This window comes from Ovis canadensis, chromosome 12 (genome assembly GCF_042477335.2).
Source record: "Ovis canadensis isolate MfBH-ARS-UI-01 breed Bighorn chromosome 12, ARS-UI_OviCan_v2, whole genome shotgun sequence".
In the NCBI taxonomy this organism is placed as follows: Eukaryota; Metazoa; Chordata; class Mammalia; order Artiodactyla; family Bovidae; genus Ovis; species Ovis canadensis.
This window is the reverse complement of record NC_091256.1, coordinates 74,931,694-74,951,548: the sequence shown is the minus strand read 5'-3', so window position 1 is coordinate 74,951,548 and position 19,855 is coordinate 74,931,694. Positions and strand designations below refer to the sequence as shown.

Here is a 19,855-nt window from a genome sequence, read left to right as displayed (position 1 = left end):
AAAATTCTAAATAGCAGAGGATTTTCATAACATCTGACAACATGACTTGAGCTAGTGTGAGGTCCTTATAGCCTTTAATTCATAAAATTACGAATACATTTCACTGCAGAGATTAGTAAAGTATTTGACTGGGGGGTACCACTATGGGTTTTATATCATACACATTGATTTTATTCAATTTACTACAATTCTGTAAGTCAGGGACCTGGCTCTAACTCTCTGACCTAATTAATGGTTAAAATATAGTTCCTACCCTCAGTGAACTCAACTCATATTGAAGGAAAAGATAAACATGCATTTAAAAACATCCCAGGACAAGACTATATGTTCAAGTGACCAGTAAGTGGTACAAACAATAGGCTCTGTTTTATTATTTCTGGAGTGCTTGTTTCTGAAACACATCTGGATTTTAAAACAGCGTGATTTATCCATCATGACGGAAGGTAAACACGCTCAGTATTGTCAAGTAAATCAAGACATAACGATCCTGCAAGGATGTGCTTCTCCTCCAAGATGAATGTGATACAGAGCCCATCAGGGCAAGTACCAGACACTACTATAGTGAGATCTCAGTGTCAAGAAGGGACCATGAGAATAAAAATTGATATCTCAGAATCAAATGAACTGTGCAGAGGTAGGGAATGAATGTTGCAACTGAGAAGAGCAGGACGAGCACACACCCTATTCTTCAGAGGCTCTTCTCCTGAAGACCTAGGGGTGTGAAGGTCTGCAGAGAAAGTGTCTGCTCACTTTTCTAAATCCACTTCCTAAAACTGCTAGCCACAGAATGGGATCCTCTGAACAATGCACTTCAGGAAAACCAAAACTCAGTAAAGAGAGGATTCCACAGCGCAGGGACTGGCAGGCACACCACTACCTGATGCAAAGAGCCGACTCACTGGAAAAGACCCTGATGCCGGGAAAGATTGAGGGCAGGAGGAAAAGGCGGCTACAGAGGATGAGATGGTTGGATGGCATAACTGACTCAATGGACATGAGTTTGAGCAAACTCCAGAAGATAGTGAAGTACAGGGAAGCCTGGTGTGCTGCATTCCGTGAGGTTACAAAGAATCAGACACGATTTAGCAACTGAACAACAACAGGAGCAATGCCAGCCCCCTGCTCCCTGCCCTCCATCACTGTAACAGACTTGTGGCTGGCTCTGGCTGCCCAACCAGACTACATTTCCCAGCCTCCAATGCGTACAGGAGTGGCCAGGTGGCTAAGTGCTCTCCAATGGCAGATGATACAGTGATGTGGACTCTGTAGGGTCTCGGTCTTGAGAATTAAGCCACACACCTCAGCAGTATCTTCTCTTTTGGAAAAAAGAGGGGCCTATGATCAGCTTCAACCACACACTTGAAGACAGCACCCTGAGGAACTGCAGATTATGAAGAGGAAAGGACCCTGGGCCCCAGAGTGTCTGTGTGGATCACAGCTGCCCTGCTGACCACTCAGGACCACCACGTGAAGGAAAAACCTCTGCTTCTTGAACGACTCCACCGTCGCAGCTCTTTACTACTATAGCTCAGAGAAGACTGAGGGAGGACAACACCGGTGAGGGAGCGACATCGTGGACCAGCCATTCCCCTCCACCTGAGCCAGTGTCAATTACCCTATGTAAAAGGCCAACTCCATCTTGAGACAAATCTAAACAAAATTACTGTTTCTCTCTTTTATCTGCATTCTACAGCTGGTGCCCCACAGAAACAGGAATTCATTCATTCAGCAAACTTTGGAGCACTTACTACAATATGAAAGGTATTATGCAATACATTAAGAATACATAAGCCAACGTAATAAAGAAAGTCAACACACCCCTCCTAGGGTCAGGGCCTCTCTCTCACCCAGAAGTTAAGCTCTAGGTCTTCTTTTCTGTCCCATCTCCAGCACCTTGCAGGGCCTTTTTAAAAATTTAGGGTTTTTTGGCTGCACTGGGTCTCTGCTGCGGCCCAAGGGCTTTCTCTAGCTGCGGTGAATGGGGGCTGCTCTCTAGTTGTGGCGCACGGGCTTATCACTGCAGTGGCCTCTCCTGTTTTGGAGCACCGGCTCCAGAGCACACAGGCTTCAGCAGTTGCGGCGCATGGGCTCAGTAGTTGAGCATAGGCTCTAGAGGGAGGGCTCAATTGCTCTGAGGCACGTAGGATCTTCCCAGACCAGGGATGGAACTGGGCGTCCCTGCACTGCAAAGTGAAAGTCGCTCAGTCATGTCCCGGCTCCTTGCAACCCCATGGACTATACAGTCCGTGGAACTCTCCAGGCCAGAATACTGGAGTGGGTAACCTTTCCCTTCTCCAGGGGATCTTCTCAACCCAAGGATAGAACCCAGGTCTCCTGCATTGCAGGCAGATTCTTTACCAGCTGAGCTACAAGGGAAGCCCAACGATACTGGAGTAGGTACCCTATCCCTTCTCCAGCGGATCTTCCCGACCCAGGAATCGACCAGAGTCTCCTGCATTGCAGGCGGATTCTTTACCAACTAAGCTATCAGGGAAGCTCCTGCATTGCAAAGTGGACTCCTAACCCACTGGACCACCAGGGAAGCCCCACAGTGCTTTTCACATAACAGACAATAAATATTCTTTAGGTAAATGAACTGAAAAATCGATAAATTCATCTTATCCTCAATGAATTCAGTCTAATGGGGAAAACGAAATAGGACAATCTAGCGCCTCTCGAATCACAGGCGTGCAGTATGTTCAGTGATTTGCAGAAATGAACAAATACATGGACACTGAACAACATGACAGCAAATGCTATGGAGGGGCAGGAGGAACTAGAAATCAAAATCTTTCCAGAGAAACTGAGATATGCCATGAGTTCTGAAGGACAATTAAAAGTTAACCAAATAAACAAGGTAAGGAATCAAGACAAAGTGGCACCCATGCTGTCTGAACATGACCATGACTGGAACTTAAGGGCAGAGTTCCAAGCACACAACGAACATACCTAATACTCCTTCAAATACCATTGCTTCCACTAATTAAGCCAAAAGCAGAATTCTTTTCTTCAGCATCTGCATCACTCCACCTGCGTAATACAAACTGCTGTCAATGCAGAGCTACCCACCTCTTTAACATCCAGATTTAATTTTCACCTTCAAATCTAAAAAGAGAATTTATTTGACTAGTTCTAACAAGCCCTCCATCATATAATCAAGGACTCTCAAAGCTGGTAGGAATCTGATAGGTCACCAGGTAAGTGGTCTGGGAATCGTTTCATCAGTCACAATCAGTTCTGTGCAGTCACGTGGAATTTCTGATCTTTCTCTTATAGTGCTTTATATTTTGTCTCAGCATGTTCACTGATATACACATGCTTGCTCTCCCACTAGAATCCACATCTTTATCTCATATTCTTTCTGCACTCAATAATCATAGGATCTGTAAAAGAACCTTCTTTTAATCCAATCCAATCCCATCAGGTCCCTCAGTCCCTGTCAAGTCCCAGTCATTTGCTTGTTCCTGTGTACGGCCTCATTGTCACCTCCAGGAAAGATGAGTTGTTGCACCTTCTTTCCAAGACCCACAGAGTCTCCTTCCTGGTTTTGTTTTTTTTTTTTTTTAATTTATTTAGTTTTGGCTACACTGGGTCTTCACTGCTGTGTGCAGGCTTTTTCTCGATGCAGCAGCAAGTGGGGGTGACTCGCTAGTTGCAGGATGCAAGCTTCTCATTGCAGTGGCTTCTCTTATTGCAGAGTACAGGCTCTAGGGTGGGCAGGAGGGCTTCAGTAGTTACAGCTCGCAGGCTTAGTGGCCCTGCCACATGTGGAATCTTTCCAGACCAGACCCGGGATCGAACTTGTATACCCTGCATTGGCTGGTGGATTCTTAACCAGTGGACCACCAGGGAAGTTCTTCCTTCTGTTTTTAATGCCATTGATGCCACACTGCTGCTCTTTTACCTCCATTTCTATGTTATAGATTATGGAGGCTGACTACTCCAAATGTCTAGGGGGGAAAATGAAACAAGTTCCAAATAAACCACCCCTTTTATAAGCTACAGAATGTCCTTATCTCAGAAGTTGTCAGATTTTTCCCTGTAGATGTTTTAAGCCTAAAATCATCAATGGCCTTTCCCATACCACCTTCTGTTCCTCTGACAAGGTTACTGTGTTTCCTGGAGACTTCCTGTTTGAATAATCACACACTTGGGTGTCTGAACTCCCATGTGTCCATTATTCACCATAAAAGGGACCTGAGGAAGTCACCAGGCAGTTGAACATAAAATGATGTATGAACAAAAACAGCTGTGTGTTAGCAGGATGGACAAAAAGACAGCAGGGATCTAGACACTGCTGTGAATTTCAAAAACAAGGTCTATTTAGTCAGGCGTGGTTAAAAGGCTGCTGATTCAGAGCATTAGTGGCCCATTTCATAACTGAAAATCACTAGGGATGTGAAGAAGTCCTTTTAGTTACTTCCACAGAGTCGCACCCCAACACCAGCCTTCCTAGCAGTCTCCCTTTTGGAAACAAAGCTGCCTCTCCTTTCTCTCACAGAAATGGCAAATCCAACTTAAAGGTTTCACAAAAAATGTAATACTTATTTTGTTCCCCATTCCAAAGAACAGATCCCTCTTCCCCAAGGGGTTTTCCTATTTAAAACAAAACAAAACGGGAAAGCATAGATACACACAGAAGAACACAGAAAAACAGCACAGAAAACAAGCCTACAGTCTCCACACATCTGGAAAGTTTGTTAATTTGCACACCGTATCTTCGGGTACACTAGATTTACCATCCATGTCTTGTGCCAGGATACAATAACTTTAAAGTGGGCCTAAAACAAAACCAAGCTTTATCAGAATGGCCACAAAACTGAACGATCCCAATTGCACCAGGAACTGATGCTAACTTTATTTCTTGGCAAGCAACAAAAATGCTGAAAACAGCAGTAAACAAACCAGCTTGAGCCTCTGAAACGGTCCTGATAAAGTAAACAAATTTTATTACAGCTGCATTACAGATGGGCCCACAAACTTTCATAATCTGTAGCAGAGTTGTAAGAATCTGGTATTCAACAGACTTTCTATCCCAAGACTTATCTAAAATACTCACTAGAAATTCACAACCATGCACAGAGCCACTCTGAAAATTAATCCTAGATGCTCAAGCCCACAGAACAAGACCCTTTTGCCATGAAGGGGCAACCACATGACCAAAGCAATTAAAGTATACAATTGCTCTTTCGGTTTCCAGCTGTCTCTCCCCCCCAACAATGTACACCTTTGGCCTCATGTTTCTTCTCACCTCCAAAAAAGAACACAACTTCAATGAAAATTTCAGGATGCTCACCATTACCAGATCAGGATCTGGCATTTAAATAATAAGAACAGTCTAAACACAGTGGCACTGAACAATAGAAGTCATCGTCCTGTCAGAACAAGGTCCACAAGCAGCAGGAACCGGTAGGGGACGAGAACAGCAACACCAAAGCACAAAACTGCTAAGCCAAGGCAACGACACCCTAACTTCTTTGGTAAGAAGTTAATTAAGCAAACTACGCAAGGACCCATCCGTAGAACACATTTTTTAACAGCTTAAGCTTTCCTAAGTCCCTTTTCAACTCCAAAATTATTCTAGTTAGCCACATATTTAAAAGTCCAGAGATGCCAACATTCCAGAAAACTGAAGTTGTTTAGGACAGAGTCAGAAAAGAAAACCCATTTCTAGACCTCATCATTTCACATTGCCAAGCTACTATAACTTAGTCCTCAGTAGTTGGTGATAATAAGATGACCTCAGATTTTGAGAACATCTGGGCAAACCATTCCTGCCTCTAACCAGGATCTTTGTTGCCAGAGCAGGAAAACATCACTTCCCAGTCCCTGCCAGTGAACAGAAAGTGCAATAATAGAAGCTGTTCAACTCATTTTCAACAAGCTGTCATGACCCCCTTTTCAAAAACTGTGAAGCTCTTCTCTTGGAAATACTTAACATCCTTTTATTCTCTTTGAAGACAGCTGATGGAAAAACCCGCTTATGCTTCTGTATTTTCCCAACTGGCAAAAGGGGTGGGGGCATTTTTAAGCCCAATACACAGACTAGGATGCAGCCATGAGTGCCATCCTTTTCATAAGAAATGTGAACTTAAAAATCATCAGTCACTCGATGTAATGCCTGTGTCACAGCAATGTGTACAAAGCAGCTCTATAAAGAAAGCAGATAAAGTAGGACTGTGATTAAGTAACACCTCATCTTAGTAGAAGTGCAGGTAGTATGTTGTGGTGGAGGAATACAAAATACAAAATACAAGTGGGAAATATAAACCCCTTCTTCAGAAAGAAAGCAAAAAAAAAAAAATTAATTTTAAGGGATCTAGGAATTCCCTGATTGAACCTTAGCTCAGGAGTGCTCTGGGGAACCTAAAGAGATAAACACAGAATGACAGATAGATACACAGATAAGACAGATTACATAGACAGAGTTGTAGATTTATAAACTAACATTTACAGCAATCAAAATCAAGGTGAAGGGAGTCACTTTTGAGCTTGAAAGAGGAAACAGTGACCAAGAAATCTCCTGGGACCACAGCAGTTATTTATCAATCAATAAAAGGTGGTTAGACCTATTCAGTCAGCAAACATGAATAACCAAAAAGCCACAATGTAAGAGAGTTGACATGAAGCAGAGGAAATGAAATAAACTGGAGATGGCCCTGACAGACTTATCTTTAAAGATGTCAGATAAAGTAAGCAACTGAACTAACTCAGCCATTCTCAACAACCAAAAGGAGTGACGGATAACGCAGAAAGGAGATAAGTTAGCGTTCCCAACCACCCTTCAGGAAACGCGCTACGTGGTACACTTTTCCTATCAGTAGACACTGACAAAACACAGGATCTCATTCTGAAATTCAATAAATTCCTTAGAAATTCCTAGAACTGTTAACAGCTAAATATAAAGCTAGTATAAGCACCCAAAACCTAGTATTTTTCCATTGCTAACAATTCTCTCTTCTTCACAAGTGCAAAGATCCTTTTTAAAGAAACAATCCGAATCCAGCGCTCAAGCAGAGATCTGTCAGAGAAACCAGGCTCAGTAGCCCCATTTGGTGTACTTTCATTTCACTGCCCAGTTACAAGGTCCTCTTCAGCTCTCCATCACTTACCAGGCTTGTTCTAACATAGCAAGGTGGCAAGAGCATAATCTATCCACAGCAGATCTGAATTCCAACCTAAACTCAACCTCAGAGCAGTCACCAGTCATCTTTTATTACTATCCATAGGGGTGACTAACCAAATCCTTACTTGGTTAAAGGTAGTGATGAGAAGAGCAAAGAGAACTGCTCACCCTGCACACCTGCCCACACTCCACCTCCTGAGACTTACTATGAAGCTCAGCTGAATGCTTTTCTGAACCTACTCTGTGGGTATGTCAGTTAAAATCAGCTGACACCTCAATGAAGATCAGCTGGTTGGCTTGTTCATCCTTTCATTCAAAAAAACATTTCTTAATGCCTATTAATACCAGCAACTGCTGGTGGCATAGAAAGACGGCAAGAGAAAGAGAGTTTAAGTCTCAGATTCTGTGCTCTCCTATTTTAAACTAAAATCACACCTCAAACTAAAAAAATCACCTATATATTTTTTGTATTTTAAAAGACTGAAATGTTTCTTAATTCTTTTTTCTAATTTGAATAATCACATACAATGAAGTGTACAAATATTAAATGTATGGCTCTGAATCTATATATATGTATACACCTATGTAATCTCCATGCAACTCAAGATACAGAACGTAAAGTGAGAAATATAACGGAGAAAAAGAAAACCTGATCAATGATCATGTCTCTGAAAACACTGAAGGCATCTCTATAGTCACTGCCATGGGCAATCATTCTTCATGTACACTGTGATTTATCATCACGAACAAAAGTCATTGAGTCCCTAACTACACAGGACCACTTGTATTTTTTACTTCCAAAAAAAATTTTTTTTAAGTGAAGGAGGCTGATCCTGAATTTTTACTTTTAAAAACTTGCAAAACAGAAAGAAGATAAAATAACAAAAATCAAAAAAAGATGATACAGCAAAAATTCAATATTGACTGCAATCTAATAGGAAGCAGCCGTGCAGCTGGAAACAAAGAGTAAAAGCAGGGAGCTGAGGGAATGTACAACTCCTAAGTTTTAAAAGAAATAACGTAAATCCCCTAATTCATCTCCCAGCCTTGCCACAAGAGATCTGAGAGCACCACTGTCTAAGAAAGAGATAAGTCTGCTTTATTTTATTCATGAACATGTAGCTGCATAGGGCACCAGGCTGACTGGACCCAGTTATTTTAGGCTGGTCCCCCTGGAAGAGTCCATGGAAAGAAAGGCAGATGTACTTAATTAGTGTCACCACAGTCTGGCACAAAACTCTAAAACCTCAGCAACATTTCTATAAATGAGTTTTCTGCTAACCCCTTTTAGCAAGCTGTCCATTTTAGGCCTGAATGAGCAACATCTAACTTGATCATTTTATAAGAAAGGAGAGGTTTGCAAATCTTAGCAAGGCCCTCTTATAAATCTTAGGGCAAGAAATTCAGGTAAAGGAACAGAACTAGCACACAGTCATCTTGAAATTTTACCCTTTGAAACGACAGTTTAAAATGAGGGGCAGATTTGCAATCTCTTATTTTTAACAATCTCCTCCAGAATTTTGGACAGTAAAAATAAACAAACAGCTCTGCTCTAAATTTTGACACTTTCTCCTAAAACTCAAACAGCAGCAGAGCTGTCAATTACGTACAGCTGGAAACAAGAACCAAGGAAAGAAGCATCTGTTGGTTTTGCTGCCTGTTAACTCTAGACAAATAAGCGGTTATTATTCATGTCTAACCACTTTAATGTGGTTCTTCACTATCCTGCAGAAAAGGCATGCCTCAGTATCCCTGTATTCCAACTGCATCCTAATGAGTTAAATAAACTAAAAATGCCACACACAATAAGCAAATAAAGATATTTCACTGCAACCCTTCCCCACAACTGCTTAATAATAATAGCCTTTTAGAGTCTATTTCAACAATAGACATGTGAATACATATTTTAAAATAAAATTTATGTCTATTTCTAAAGAAAAATACACAATATTAACATTAAAATTTCAGGAACAGTCACAAGGGAGATTCAAATTTCATATAATTTTCATGTGTCATATTTTTCTTCTTTTGATTTTTTCAACCAATTAAAGATGTAAAAACTGTTCTCAGCTCATGGCCCATACAAAAAAAGGTGGCAGCCCAGGGCTGGATTTAGCATGTGGGCTATAATTTGCCCGCCCACACTCAGGAGAGAGACCTAGGACTCCACATCTAAGCCACAAGTTCCAGAAGGTCTGAGCATATGGTTTACTCATAAAATTTATCCAGCTAACTTTAAATCATATAAAAGTCTAATTTTTGCCCCCCAAAAAGGACAATCACAGATCTTTCAATTCTGTATCAGTTCCACACCCAACTTAGTACTTTTCTTTAAAGCTACAGATATAAAACCACTATGGACCATATTAACAGCGGCATATATCTCAAGAAAATGAAGAGATGGCACTGATAAATTCAAGTTCAAAAGTGTTACTGAGAAGAATGTAAGTTAATGTGGACTGTTTTGGGGCTTCTTATAGTTCAGGCATTCATTTACTCATTTTTCATATACCTATTGAACACTATGCCAGACAGACTGTTAAGCATTGAAGATATAAACCCTTCAGCCTCCCTCCAAATGGTGAACTATTATGTAACATTGAATGCATCCGTCTAAAGCAGAGGTCACCAAACTCATGCTGTAGAGGGTCAGACAGTAAACATTTTGGGCTTTGTGGGCCAGGACATATTGACACACTCAACTCTGCCTTTGCAGTGCAAAAGTATCCAGAGACAATATGTTAATAAATGAACTTGACTGTGTTTCAAGGAATTTTACAGATACTAAAATTGGAATTTCATATAATTTTCATGTGTCATATTTTTCTTCTTTTGATTTTTCAACCAATTAAAGATGTAAAAACTGTCCTCAGCTCATGGCCCATACAAAAAAAGGTGGCAGCCCAGGGCTGGATGTAGCATGTGGGCTATAATTTGCCTGCCCACACTCAGGAGAGAGACCTAGGATTCCGTATCTAAGCCACAAGTTTCAGAAGGTCAGGGCAATGTCCAATGAATCATTATACATCCAGGAATCTGTATGGCGCTGAGGCATAGCAAGCAATTAACTAACCTTGTGTGCAACTAAACTAAAACCATAAATCTCCAACCTGGCCTTCAAAAACCTCCTGGTCTAGAAGTGGAGAAAAGTAAAGCAAGACAATGCCATGTGGTAAGTGCTGTGGTAGATACCTACAGGGTGGTGTGAGTGGAAGATCTAATCCAGGCCAGGGAGTAGGATGGAAAGGGATAAGAGAAACAAACTGGGGAAGGGTTCCTAAAAGTGGTGACACCTGGGAGAAGTGTCCCAAACCAGAGAAGGAACCCTCTGAGCACATGAAATGACAGAAGATAAGCCTAGAAGTTTAAAAAGGTCCAGACCCTTAAAGTACCTTACACAGCATGACAAGGTGTCTGGACTTTATCTTAAAGGCTTGAGGAACCACTGCAGAAATTTTTCGCTGGGATATAACATCAACAGGTTTGCATTTTAGAACCAGTGCTCAGTCCCAGGCAATGGCTGCCCAAACAAGAAAGAGCAAAACTGGAGGCAGAAACACCACCAAATTAGTTAGCAAGCTGCTGCAGTAATCAAGGTAGAATTCCATGGGGAGCTACAGTAAAGCAAGATAAAGCTAAGGATCCAAGAGACATAACGGCTGGATACAGGAAGTGAAAGTGGAGTCTTGGTCAGACTGCAGTAAGGATGCGTGGGAAAGAAAGTGATGGAGTTACAGCTGCCCAGAGACTTTCAGCAGTGGATGCTATCTGCCGGCCAAACAGTAATCCTTACTGGTGCCTATAAAGCACGGTCTTTGTGACTCAGACGGTAAAGCGGGTTCGAGCCCTGGTTTGGGAAGATCCCCTGGAGAAGGAAATAGCAATTCACTCCAGTACTATTGCCTGGAAAATCCCATGGACAGAGGAGCCTGGAAGGCTGCAGTCTACGAGGTCGCAAAGAGTTGGACACGACTAAGCGACTTCACTTCTTCACTTGGCAAAAGAATGGATGAGAGTCTCAGGGCTAAACAGTAATTTAGCTGTATCTTCACTTCATTAAGATACAGATTTGAACTGGATAAGATAATAAGGAATCAATTTAGTTTTAGACATGACCTCTGGACATCCCAAACTGACCATGTCCAACCTGGAGAAGAAACTGTCTTGAAAATGTGAATTTAGAATCCACTGATTTGCCAACAGTAATGAAAGCCTTCAGATTAAGATAAGTTCATTCAAGAAGAGTAAGTAACATGAAAAAAAAAAGAAAAAAGAAATTCAGAAACGTTAAGTGGACAGGAACAGAGGCAGGAGAAGGAAAACCAAGGGAGTTTGGTATCTCTGAATCAGTATATACATGAACTTGTATTTTAAAGTTGCCCTGGGATAAACTAGTTATTCTTTTGAGAGATCTGTTAGAGGAGCTAAGAGCTGAAGGAGCTATTATGTTAGACTGAGTCAAAAACCTACCGCCACTGTAATTTTTGGCAAATCACAACTTCAGGTCCTCATCTTCCCCTTCCCTCAATGAGTTATGAAAATCTAATCAGTAATTGACTGGATGCTTTAAAATACTACAAAGGCCCTCCTGATTTAGTATTGTAATGGCATTACATCTGGGTATGAAAATTCCAAACGAAAGTAACTGAAAGTGCTAGTTGTTCAGTCGTGTCTGACTCTTTGCAACCTCATGGACTACAGCCCGTCAGGCTCCTCAGTCCATGGAATTCTCCAGACAAGAATACTAGATTGGGTTGCCATTCCCTTCTCCAAGGGATTTTTCTGACCCAGGGATCGAGCCCGAGTCTCCTGCATAGCAGGCAGATTCTTTACCATCTGAGTCATCAGGGAAGCCAAAATTCCACCTAATCGAGTATAAACTTCTGAAGAATGGACCTTCAATCTTCTACACCCTTCTGTCAGGTACTGCGCCATGCATTTAGTAGGTATTTAAAATATGTTTGCAGGATACTTGGAAGTAATGTGAGAATGTATGCACAAGGCTGAGGAGTGAACAGCAAAAGGTATATCTGACTTCCTAAGAGGATTTAGAATTGAAATAGACAAGCTTCGTCCCTCCCACAAATGCAGTCAACGACAAAATCATGGGTGGAAGGGAGCTTACAGCTCCAGAATTTTCTCCTAATGTGTACATTGTTTTTCTAAATACTCTAGAAACATGAAGAAGGTATTTGGAGGAAAAGCAGTGAATTGTAGAATAGGAAACCAGCCAAGAGTGACTTTATAAAACTGTTCACCAACTGCTGGCCATTAAAGAAGAGCTCCTCAACTTCTCAAGTTGAAACCTGCAAAATGTGAATCAGGCCTTTGTGAGACAAACTAAAATAGTGTCCCCTCAGGGTACACAAATACCACAGTGAAGTCACCAGAGTTCTGACAGAGTCAGAACCTACCTTGCAAAGATTTTCCTGGGGAAAAAAAATTGCCATTTTTTCCTGTTAAATATACATTAAGGGACCAAACAGAATAAAGTGCAATATCCTTCCTTATATAGCGATTATTCTAACTTAGACACCAAAAAAGAGTATCTTAGATACAGCTTAAAAGCATCATTTAATCACTGTTTGTTCCTCGAAACTTATAAAAGCGAGCTTGGACACCAATCTGATCTTGGTATAAATTTTAGGAGTTCCATAAACTTTGACTGAGTTGGTTTTATAAGCACTCTTCTCCTTAATATAATTGTTTCTAGAAAGAGGGAAAGGTACCCTCCTCCAAGATCAAGACCCAGTTTGCCAAGTTTTCACCTACAAATGACTACCACGTTTATTAAACAGGCTGTTTTAATAAATGGGTTCTCAGCTACAATCTTACTATCAGCTACTCTTGCTGATAAGGATAAAACTCACTATAACTTATAAAACCCCAAAGCTAAACTGTGAAAAAGTAGTTGAATAATTCATATAGAAGTCAGGAGAGAAGATCCAGAAGTTGAAGGCAAACTAAGAAAAACTTCTTTTTAGAAAAGGGTGCCTTGCTGAGATTTTTCTTCACAACAGGCAGAAAATGTGGTTCTGAATCCCACAGCAACTGTAACTCATTATATCTAAGGATACATTACACCCTGCACCCTGGATTACTGTATGTGGTGCTTAAGAGATGGCTGCTTTCAAAATCAGTGCTGATTTTCCTGGCTTTCGTACAAGTGATGATAATGGTACAACCATCTAATTTGTACCTGCCATCTATTAAAATATGCCTCACCACCCAAAAGAGGACCAGTTAAAATAATCATGTAATTTCACATACATGTGTATGCATGAAAAGTTTCTGGAATGTTACAAAAGAAATTGTAAGCAACAGTCTCCAGGGCAACTTAGCAACTGGAGATGAAGTACACACTAGTCATTATACTGTTTTAATTCATTATGTCATGTTTCACTTTTACAGTAAAAAAAAAAAAGACTTAGGATCAGCGGCAAAGTATGTATATTTCTTGTGACTACTTAAGTGAGAACTGACTTTGCTTATTTTAAAGTTTACTGTGTTTAAAGTTCAACATTAAAAGGAAAGCTAGAAAAGCTCAACATTAAAAGGAAAGCTAGAAAGTGGTGGCCAGACCTAGTTCTTTCACACTGCTCCCGAAGTTTCACATGCTCTGTAAGGGCAGAGCACAATATGCATCACTTGTTTAAGGGTATGCGAAATCTGAACTGGATGGGAGATTTAATAGATGCACAAACAGTCATGGTCCTTGAATTCATGGGAAATAATTAGTTACCTAGAGCCCATGGAGTAACTGGAGTTAGGGAGTGAATACATTAAACATCCAATATGTAAAATCCTGTCTATCTGCCATAAGTCAGAGAGCACAACATGCATGAATACATATATCCTTGTCATTAAAAAAGAGATGGGATAGAGAGAGATTGAAACATCTAACCCCACTACACACAAATCTCCCTCCCCTTCCAAGAACAAGTACAGTAAGTTCTTATCAAGTTTTTTAGAAATTGCCTGCCTAAAAAGCTTAAAGAAAATGTTTTTACAGCACTTGTATGAAAACTATTTTAGGTAACTTTTTACTCAGAAGTTTTAAATCTACAGTTTTATGAACTTCATTTAGCAAAAATGTTACCAAAAACTGAAGAACTTTTCAGCAAAACAAGTTTAAGCATATACAACATCTTCAGAGAAAAAAGTCTTTCAAGCATTCAATCACTAGGACCCAAAGGCATGTATCCGTCACCCAGGAGTAGCAACCTAACTTGACAGATACTGTCTTACCTAACACATTATCTTTGTTAACAGAGAAGTAATCACTGAGTAATCTACCTTCCTACACCGTCACCTGAAATAACTTTTTACTACAAAGTGATCAAGGGCTTCCCAGGTGGCTCAATGGTAAAGAATCTCCCTGTCAATGCAGGAGACTGGGGTTTGATCCCTGGGTCGGAAAGACCCCTGGAGAAGGAAATGACAACCCACTCCAGTATTCATGCCTGGGAAATCCCATGGACAGAGGAGCCTGGCAGGCTATGGTCCATGGAGTTGCAAAGAGTTGGACACGACTTAGTGACTCAACAACAACAGATGCAATGCTCACAGCAGAAAATTCAGAAGGTCCAGACTGTCAGCCCTATCTTTACCTACATAAGAGATTCTTATGCAGAAGTTTTCAAATGAATCTCAGGCATGTGAGACATCATGGCCATGATTTTGCTTCGAAATGTTTAATATTTCAAAACAGATGATGGAGATTCAAAATTCAACACAGCAACTTTAACAAAACAAAAATTTACACAAAAATAAATGGATAAAAATTTCGAAAATAATTCTGGCCAAGTTTAAAGATATAACACTTAGGAGAAAAGAGCTAAGAGCAGCCCCACAAGGTCTTGGGAGGCCCTTGGTCTCTTGCAGAATCTTCAGAAGGGCACCTGTTCCAACATACAATTTAGCTCTATATGTTTCCAATACCTTTGAAAAACTGAACTGTTTACTTCTTCCATCTCTGAAAAATGGGTGCCTCAGAGTTCCAGTTTATAAACGTATTTTTGAAAAGTTTCATCTTCCTAACGATTTGTCTACAAATAAAATATTTACTACAAAAGTGCTAAATACTGCTTTTCTAAAACTTACTCCACACACCGCAATTTAACTTCACTCTTCAAGTACTTTCTCTGGAATCTTGACACTTACATAAAACTTAATGTACCAGAGAGCAGTGGAAAGAAAAACACAAAACCACAACCCAAAGAACCATGTGCTCACCAAACAGTTCCTTTCAAAGATTCCCCAAATCATGCTTCCAGCCTTACAGAACTATCCTGATGTGACAGAAGAATGGGTTGGCACCCTGTTCACTCTGAAAAACAGCTACCAGTAAAATCATGGCTTTCAACCTAACTGAGGCTTAAGCTCTCCATGTCAAATGTCAGTTTCTTATGCATATGTTACTCTGTTAAACACAATGATGAATCACTCAGCTTGTTTGTATATTCCAATGATGACGAAAAACTGACCCAAATCAAACATGATTTTTCATACAATTCTTTGAGATAAACACGTCCATCCTCGTCTACCACCCAGCGATGAAGTTTCCTATACATCCCTTTCCTGATTTCTAAAAGGTCACTCACACATGCTTCTACACTTGCCTTGAATCAAAGCAAAAGGGAAGGCAGTGAGGGGAGTGTTTTTACTCAGGGACCAAACTTCACCCAACAATTGCAGTGGGTGCAGATACTTCCTTTTGTTTTATCCGTACCGAGATTAGCAGTGAAATCGCTTTGCGGCCCTTCATTAAAGATGAACAACTTTCAAGAACAATAACTTTAAAAGTGAACTTCTATTTTAATTACACGTAGGCAACAGCGGTAGTAAACGCATTTGCTCCCCTCAAATCCCCTTAACCTTTCCTCTCTAGCGTATTCAGCAGAGCAAACAGCAATCACCCTCAACCCTGGAGAGAAAGGCTTTTAAACAAGGTAAAAGTGCTTAAGGTGGACAAGGAGAGGGGGGCGAGGAGGGTTTCTGATTCATGCTTCAGGAAAAGAGGGACCAAAGAAGCTGAAATGGCGAATAATCTAAGGAAGGAAAAGCCGGCTAAGTTAGAAGAGGAAAGCAGACAGAGAGATGCTGGCGGGAAGCATCTTGGCTCGCGGGAAGTTAGGTGTTAGATCTAGCGTAGAAGTTGGAGAAGGGAATTTCTGTGTGGCGCAGGCTGGGGAGCAGAGAGCCCACATGCGGCTGTTCGGACACCTGTCCAGGCGGGAACAGGGAGTGAAGGTGGCCCGGGAGCCGGGCTGCGGGCAAAGCAGCAGCAGGGCGCACGGGGCTGTCACTGCTTACCCAGGTGCAGCGTGAGGTTGATGGAGTTGGGGTACTGCACCCCGGCCAGCATGGTCTGGCTCTGCCACCAGGTGGTGTCGGCCTGGTTGTTGTAGTCGGTCAGGAAGGCTGCCCCGTGCTGCAGGTGGGGCTGTCCGGCGTCGCACAGGTGACAGGACTTGGTGACCCCGGTCACCCCGGTCTGCACGCAGTACTCCTCGGGCGGAGTCCCGCACGTGTTGGTGGCCACCACGGTCACGTTGAAGGCGGCGTTGACGAACTCGGGCATGCAGCGCTGCGGCCGCCCGCCCTCGTCCGTGCACTCGTCCATGGCTGCCCGGGCGCAACCGGCCGCGGCGGCCGCCAGCACAACCAACACCGGCCAGAAGCGGCCCCACGACCGCAGCGCCGCCGCGGCCGGGTCGCTGCCCCTCATCCCGCCGCCCCCTCGCTGGGCCACGGCAAAGGCCAGGGCGTGGGTGCGTTCCTCTCGCCCGGCGGCGTTCCTCGGAGGCCGCTCCGCGCGGGTTCAGCCGCGGGGCCCAGTGACCGGGCTCTGCAGACGCGCGGTGGAGGCGGCTCTACCACCGGAGAAACGGGCGGGTGGGCGCCCCGGGCGAGAACCGCGCGGCTGGCTGAGAGCTGCTCCCCGCGCACCTCTCTCGCACCCGGGACACAGCCAGCCACTCGCCGCCGACCACCGACTTCCGAGCGCGTGCCCGCGCGCGCACGCGCGCCCCCGGGGAGGAAGGAGCTGGGGGGTGGGGTCGGCACGGTGGGGTGGGGTCTGGCCGAGGAGGAAGCCCAACCCCGGCGTCCTCGCAGCCGCTCCCCGGCCCTCCGCGCGCGCCGTGGACTGCGCGTCCGCCCCGGAGACTCGCGGCGGCACCTCGCGCTCGAGCCCGCGGCGCGCGGTCGGCGGGGGAGGGGCCTGGAGGGGGCGAGTGGTGGGCGGGGTCGGGAGAGAGGGCGGGGCGACGGGGAGGGCGGGGTGACGGGGCGGTGCATGCTGGGAGGGCCGCGGAGGCCCGGGAGAGCCGGCGCCCGCCCGGGAGAGCCGGCGCCCATCCGGGAGATGGACAGCAGGGTCCCCTGACGCCGAGTCCCCAGGAAGACTCGGGATTGGGGGCGGGGGCAACGGAGGGGTCTTATAGCGGCGACGCCGGAGGGGCGATGGACGCTCAGAGTTGGCCCTTGGGCCCCGCGCGGTCTGGGCCGAGATAGCTCGGGTGCCAGCAGGCCAGGTGTCCATCCTGGTGTCCAGCGGGCCGCGCCCCGGGGCGGGGACCTTAGGGACCCGACATTGCGGAGGGAGGTGGGGTGTCCGCCCTACCTCCCAGCCCCCTCGCCGCAGGACCGCCCCTGGAATCGTCCCTGCTGCTCGCGGCCGGCTTCAGGGCTTTCCTAGCAGAGTTCCAGGCCGTCAGGGGGCTGACACGGTCCCTGGAGATTAAAGAGCCGGATCGCAGTATCAGAATGAGTTTTCTGAAGTGATTTCCTGCCTCTGAATTAAAGCGTAGCCCGTGGTTTTTAACAGGGGCGAGAAAGGAAGTGAGAAGGCTGGGAATGGAATGGCATTTTTTTCCCCTGGGTATGCAGCAGACCCACTGCGAAATTCTTCCACTGTGTTGTTTATGTTCCCCAGCTTGCCTTTAAAAGACTCGAAAGGATCTGGGATCTGACAGCCTCCTTTTCGGGCCTGCTGAGTCACGGAATAGTCTCCTTGCCAGAATGACTCAGTTCACAGAACCTCAGCCAGAAGATCATGAGGTTTAGCCCGAGATCAGAACCTGGGCACCTACTCAGTGCTGATACGACGCGCACAGACGCAGAGGGAGGGCGCTGTAAACGTGGATGGATCACTTTTGGCGTCCCGGAGCAAAGTCGGGTGTACGCGGTGGATGCTCCTGAGACATTTTTTTTTTTTAACTTTACAAGATCTTAACAGTAATAAATGCACTGGGTCGGGGGCGGGAGCGGAGAATATCTAGTTTTGTACCCAGAAGCCCAGTTAAGAGAGAGATGGTGGGGATAGGAAAAGATGAAATAAGTATCCTTTCGGTTACTATGGTAAGGTTACTATGATAGGGGTCAGCGTTAATTCTAGGAAGACCTTAAGAGTGATGGTTTTGGGGAGGGGAGCGGGTTAGGGGACTTGTCAGAATGGTGAGCTTGCTTCGCAGATACATGGATCACTTATATTGTTAATTTATTTGATGAGGTGGGTGGAGATTAGGCATGACTCAGAAGCCTGTAACTCCTCATCCCTTGGCATCTGCTCTTTGGTTGAAGAAGGTTGTGGATCTGTGGGTAACAAAGTTTTTTCATCCTTTCATGTTTGAATCAGAAGCAAAATATATTCATTTATACCTAGAGGGGGTGATATTCTCTCTCAGTCCTTGATTGTTCTTGAGAACAAACAAGGACATAAAAGACAAAGATAAGGATGTTAGTTTGTAAATAGAGCTACAGATAATTTTAATTATCTGTAATGTTAATAACTATTTAAATACATATATTAGTACATTTGCCTTATAAATTTTCAGTATTGTATTAGATATTGGCAAACCAAACAGTGTATCTCCTTTTGTTTACTGCCAAGTCAAAATAGTTGAAGAAATGGAGAACCCAAAATCTATGAGTCAACATACATGTTTTCTTGTCACTGCTTCCTTTTGGGTTCTGATGTCCAAGGGTAACTAAAGCTATTACTTATGCTTATCTACCCCACAGTTTCATTACCAGAACCTCATCTGGTATTTGTAAAGCACATAAAGAGACTTTGAATTGATTTCTGAATTCTGTTGCTCATCATGAGAGTGTGACAAGGATGTATCTGTTTTGAAAAGAGATAAAAATGTAACTAGCTAGTGTGTGCTTGATGGTAAAAAAAAAAAAATTTTTTTTTTGCTCCATTGTTTGAATCCTGATTAAAAGAAAAAAAATTAAGACAATTTGAAAAATTTTAATGCTAACTAGATCATTGATGATAACAAATCAAGTATTTTAAGTACCTGGAGATGCCACTGCTAACTAAATAGACTTAGTATTTTTTTTTTAAGTGAGAATGTTTGAGATTTTCTTTTACTTCAAGCTGGCCTGTTTTTTCAAAGAATTTCTGAGTCCTTAATTCATGTTCTTAGCTGCTTGGAAACTTCATTATCTCTGGTAAACAAATGTGGTGTTTAGAAGAAAAATGTGACAATGTGGGGGAAATGGTTTCAGATCCCTCAAGAGATGATCGCCAGTATCTGAATACTGCAAGAATGGTAGGATGAAGGAAGGTAGTAGTTTATTGTACAGAGGAAAGAGCTCCAAATTTTTTTTTCAGAGAACAGAAATTTCCCCCATCAGGATCTGTGTAATCAGTTTCAAGGAAGGATGCAGACTCCCCTGACCCGGGTCACTGCAGATGCCTGAGCATACCCAGCCCTA

At 43.3% G+C, this 19,855-nt stretch overlaps 1 protein-coding gene across 1 annotated transcript in view; it reads right to left on the bottom strand.

Moving 5' to 3' along the window:
• The window catches only part of LAMC1 (laminin subunit gamma 1), a 121,664-nt gene extending 104,335 nt beyond the window's left edge, over positions 1-17,329 (bottom strand). The window contains exon 1 of the mRNA XM_069544944.1: positions 16,442-17,329. Coding sequence (XP_069401045.1) covers positions 16,442-16,856 — 415 coding nt within the window. The 5' untranslated portion in view covers positions 16,857-17,329. The remainder of the gene's footprint in view (positions 1-16,441) is intronic.
• Positions 17,330-19,855: the final 2,526 nt, after the last annotated feature.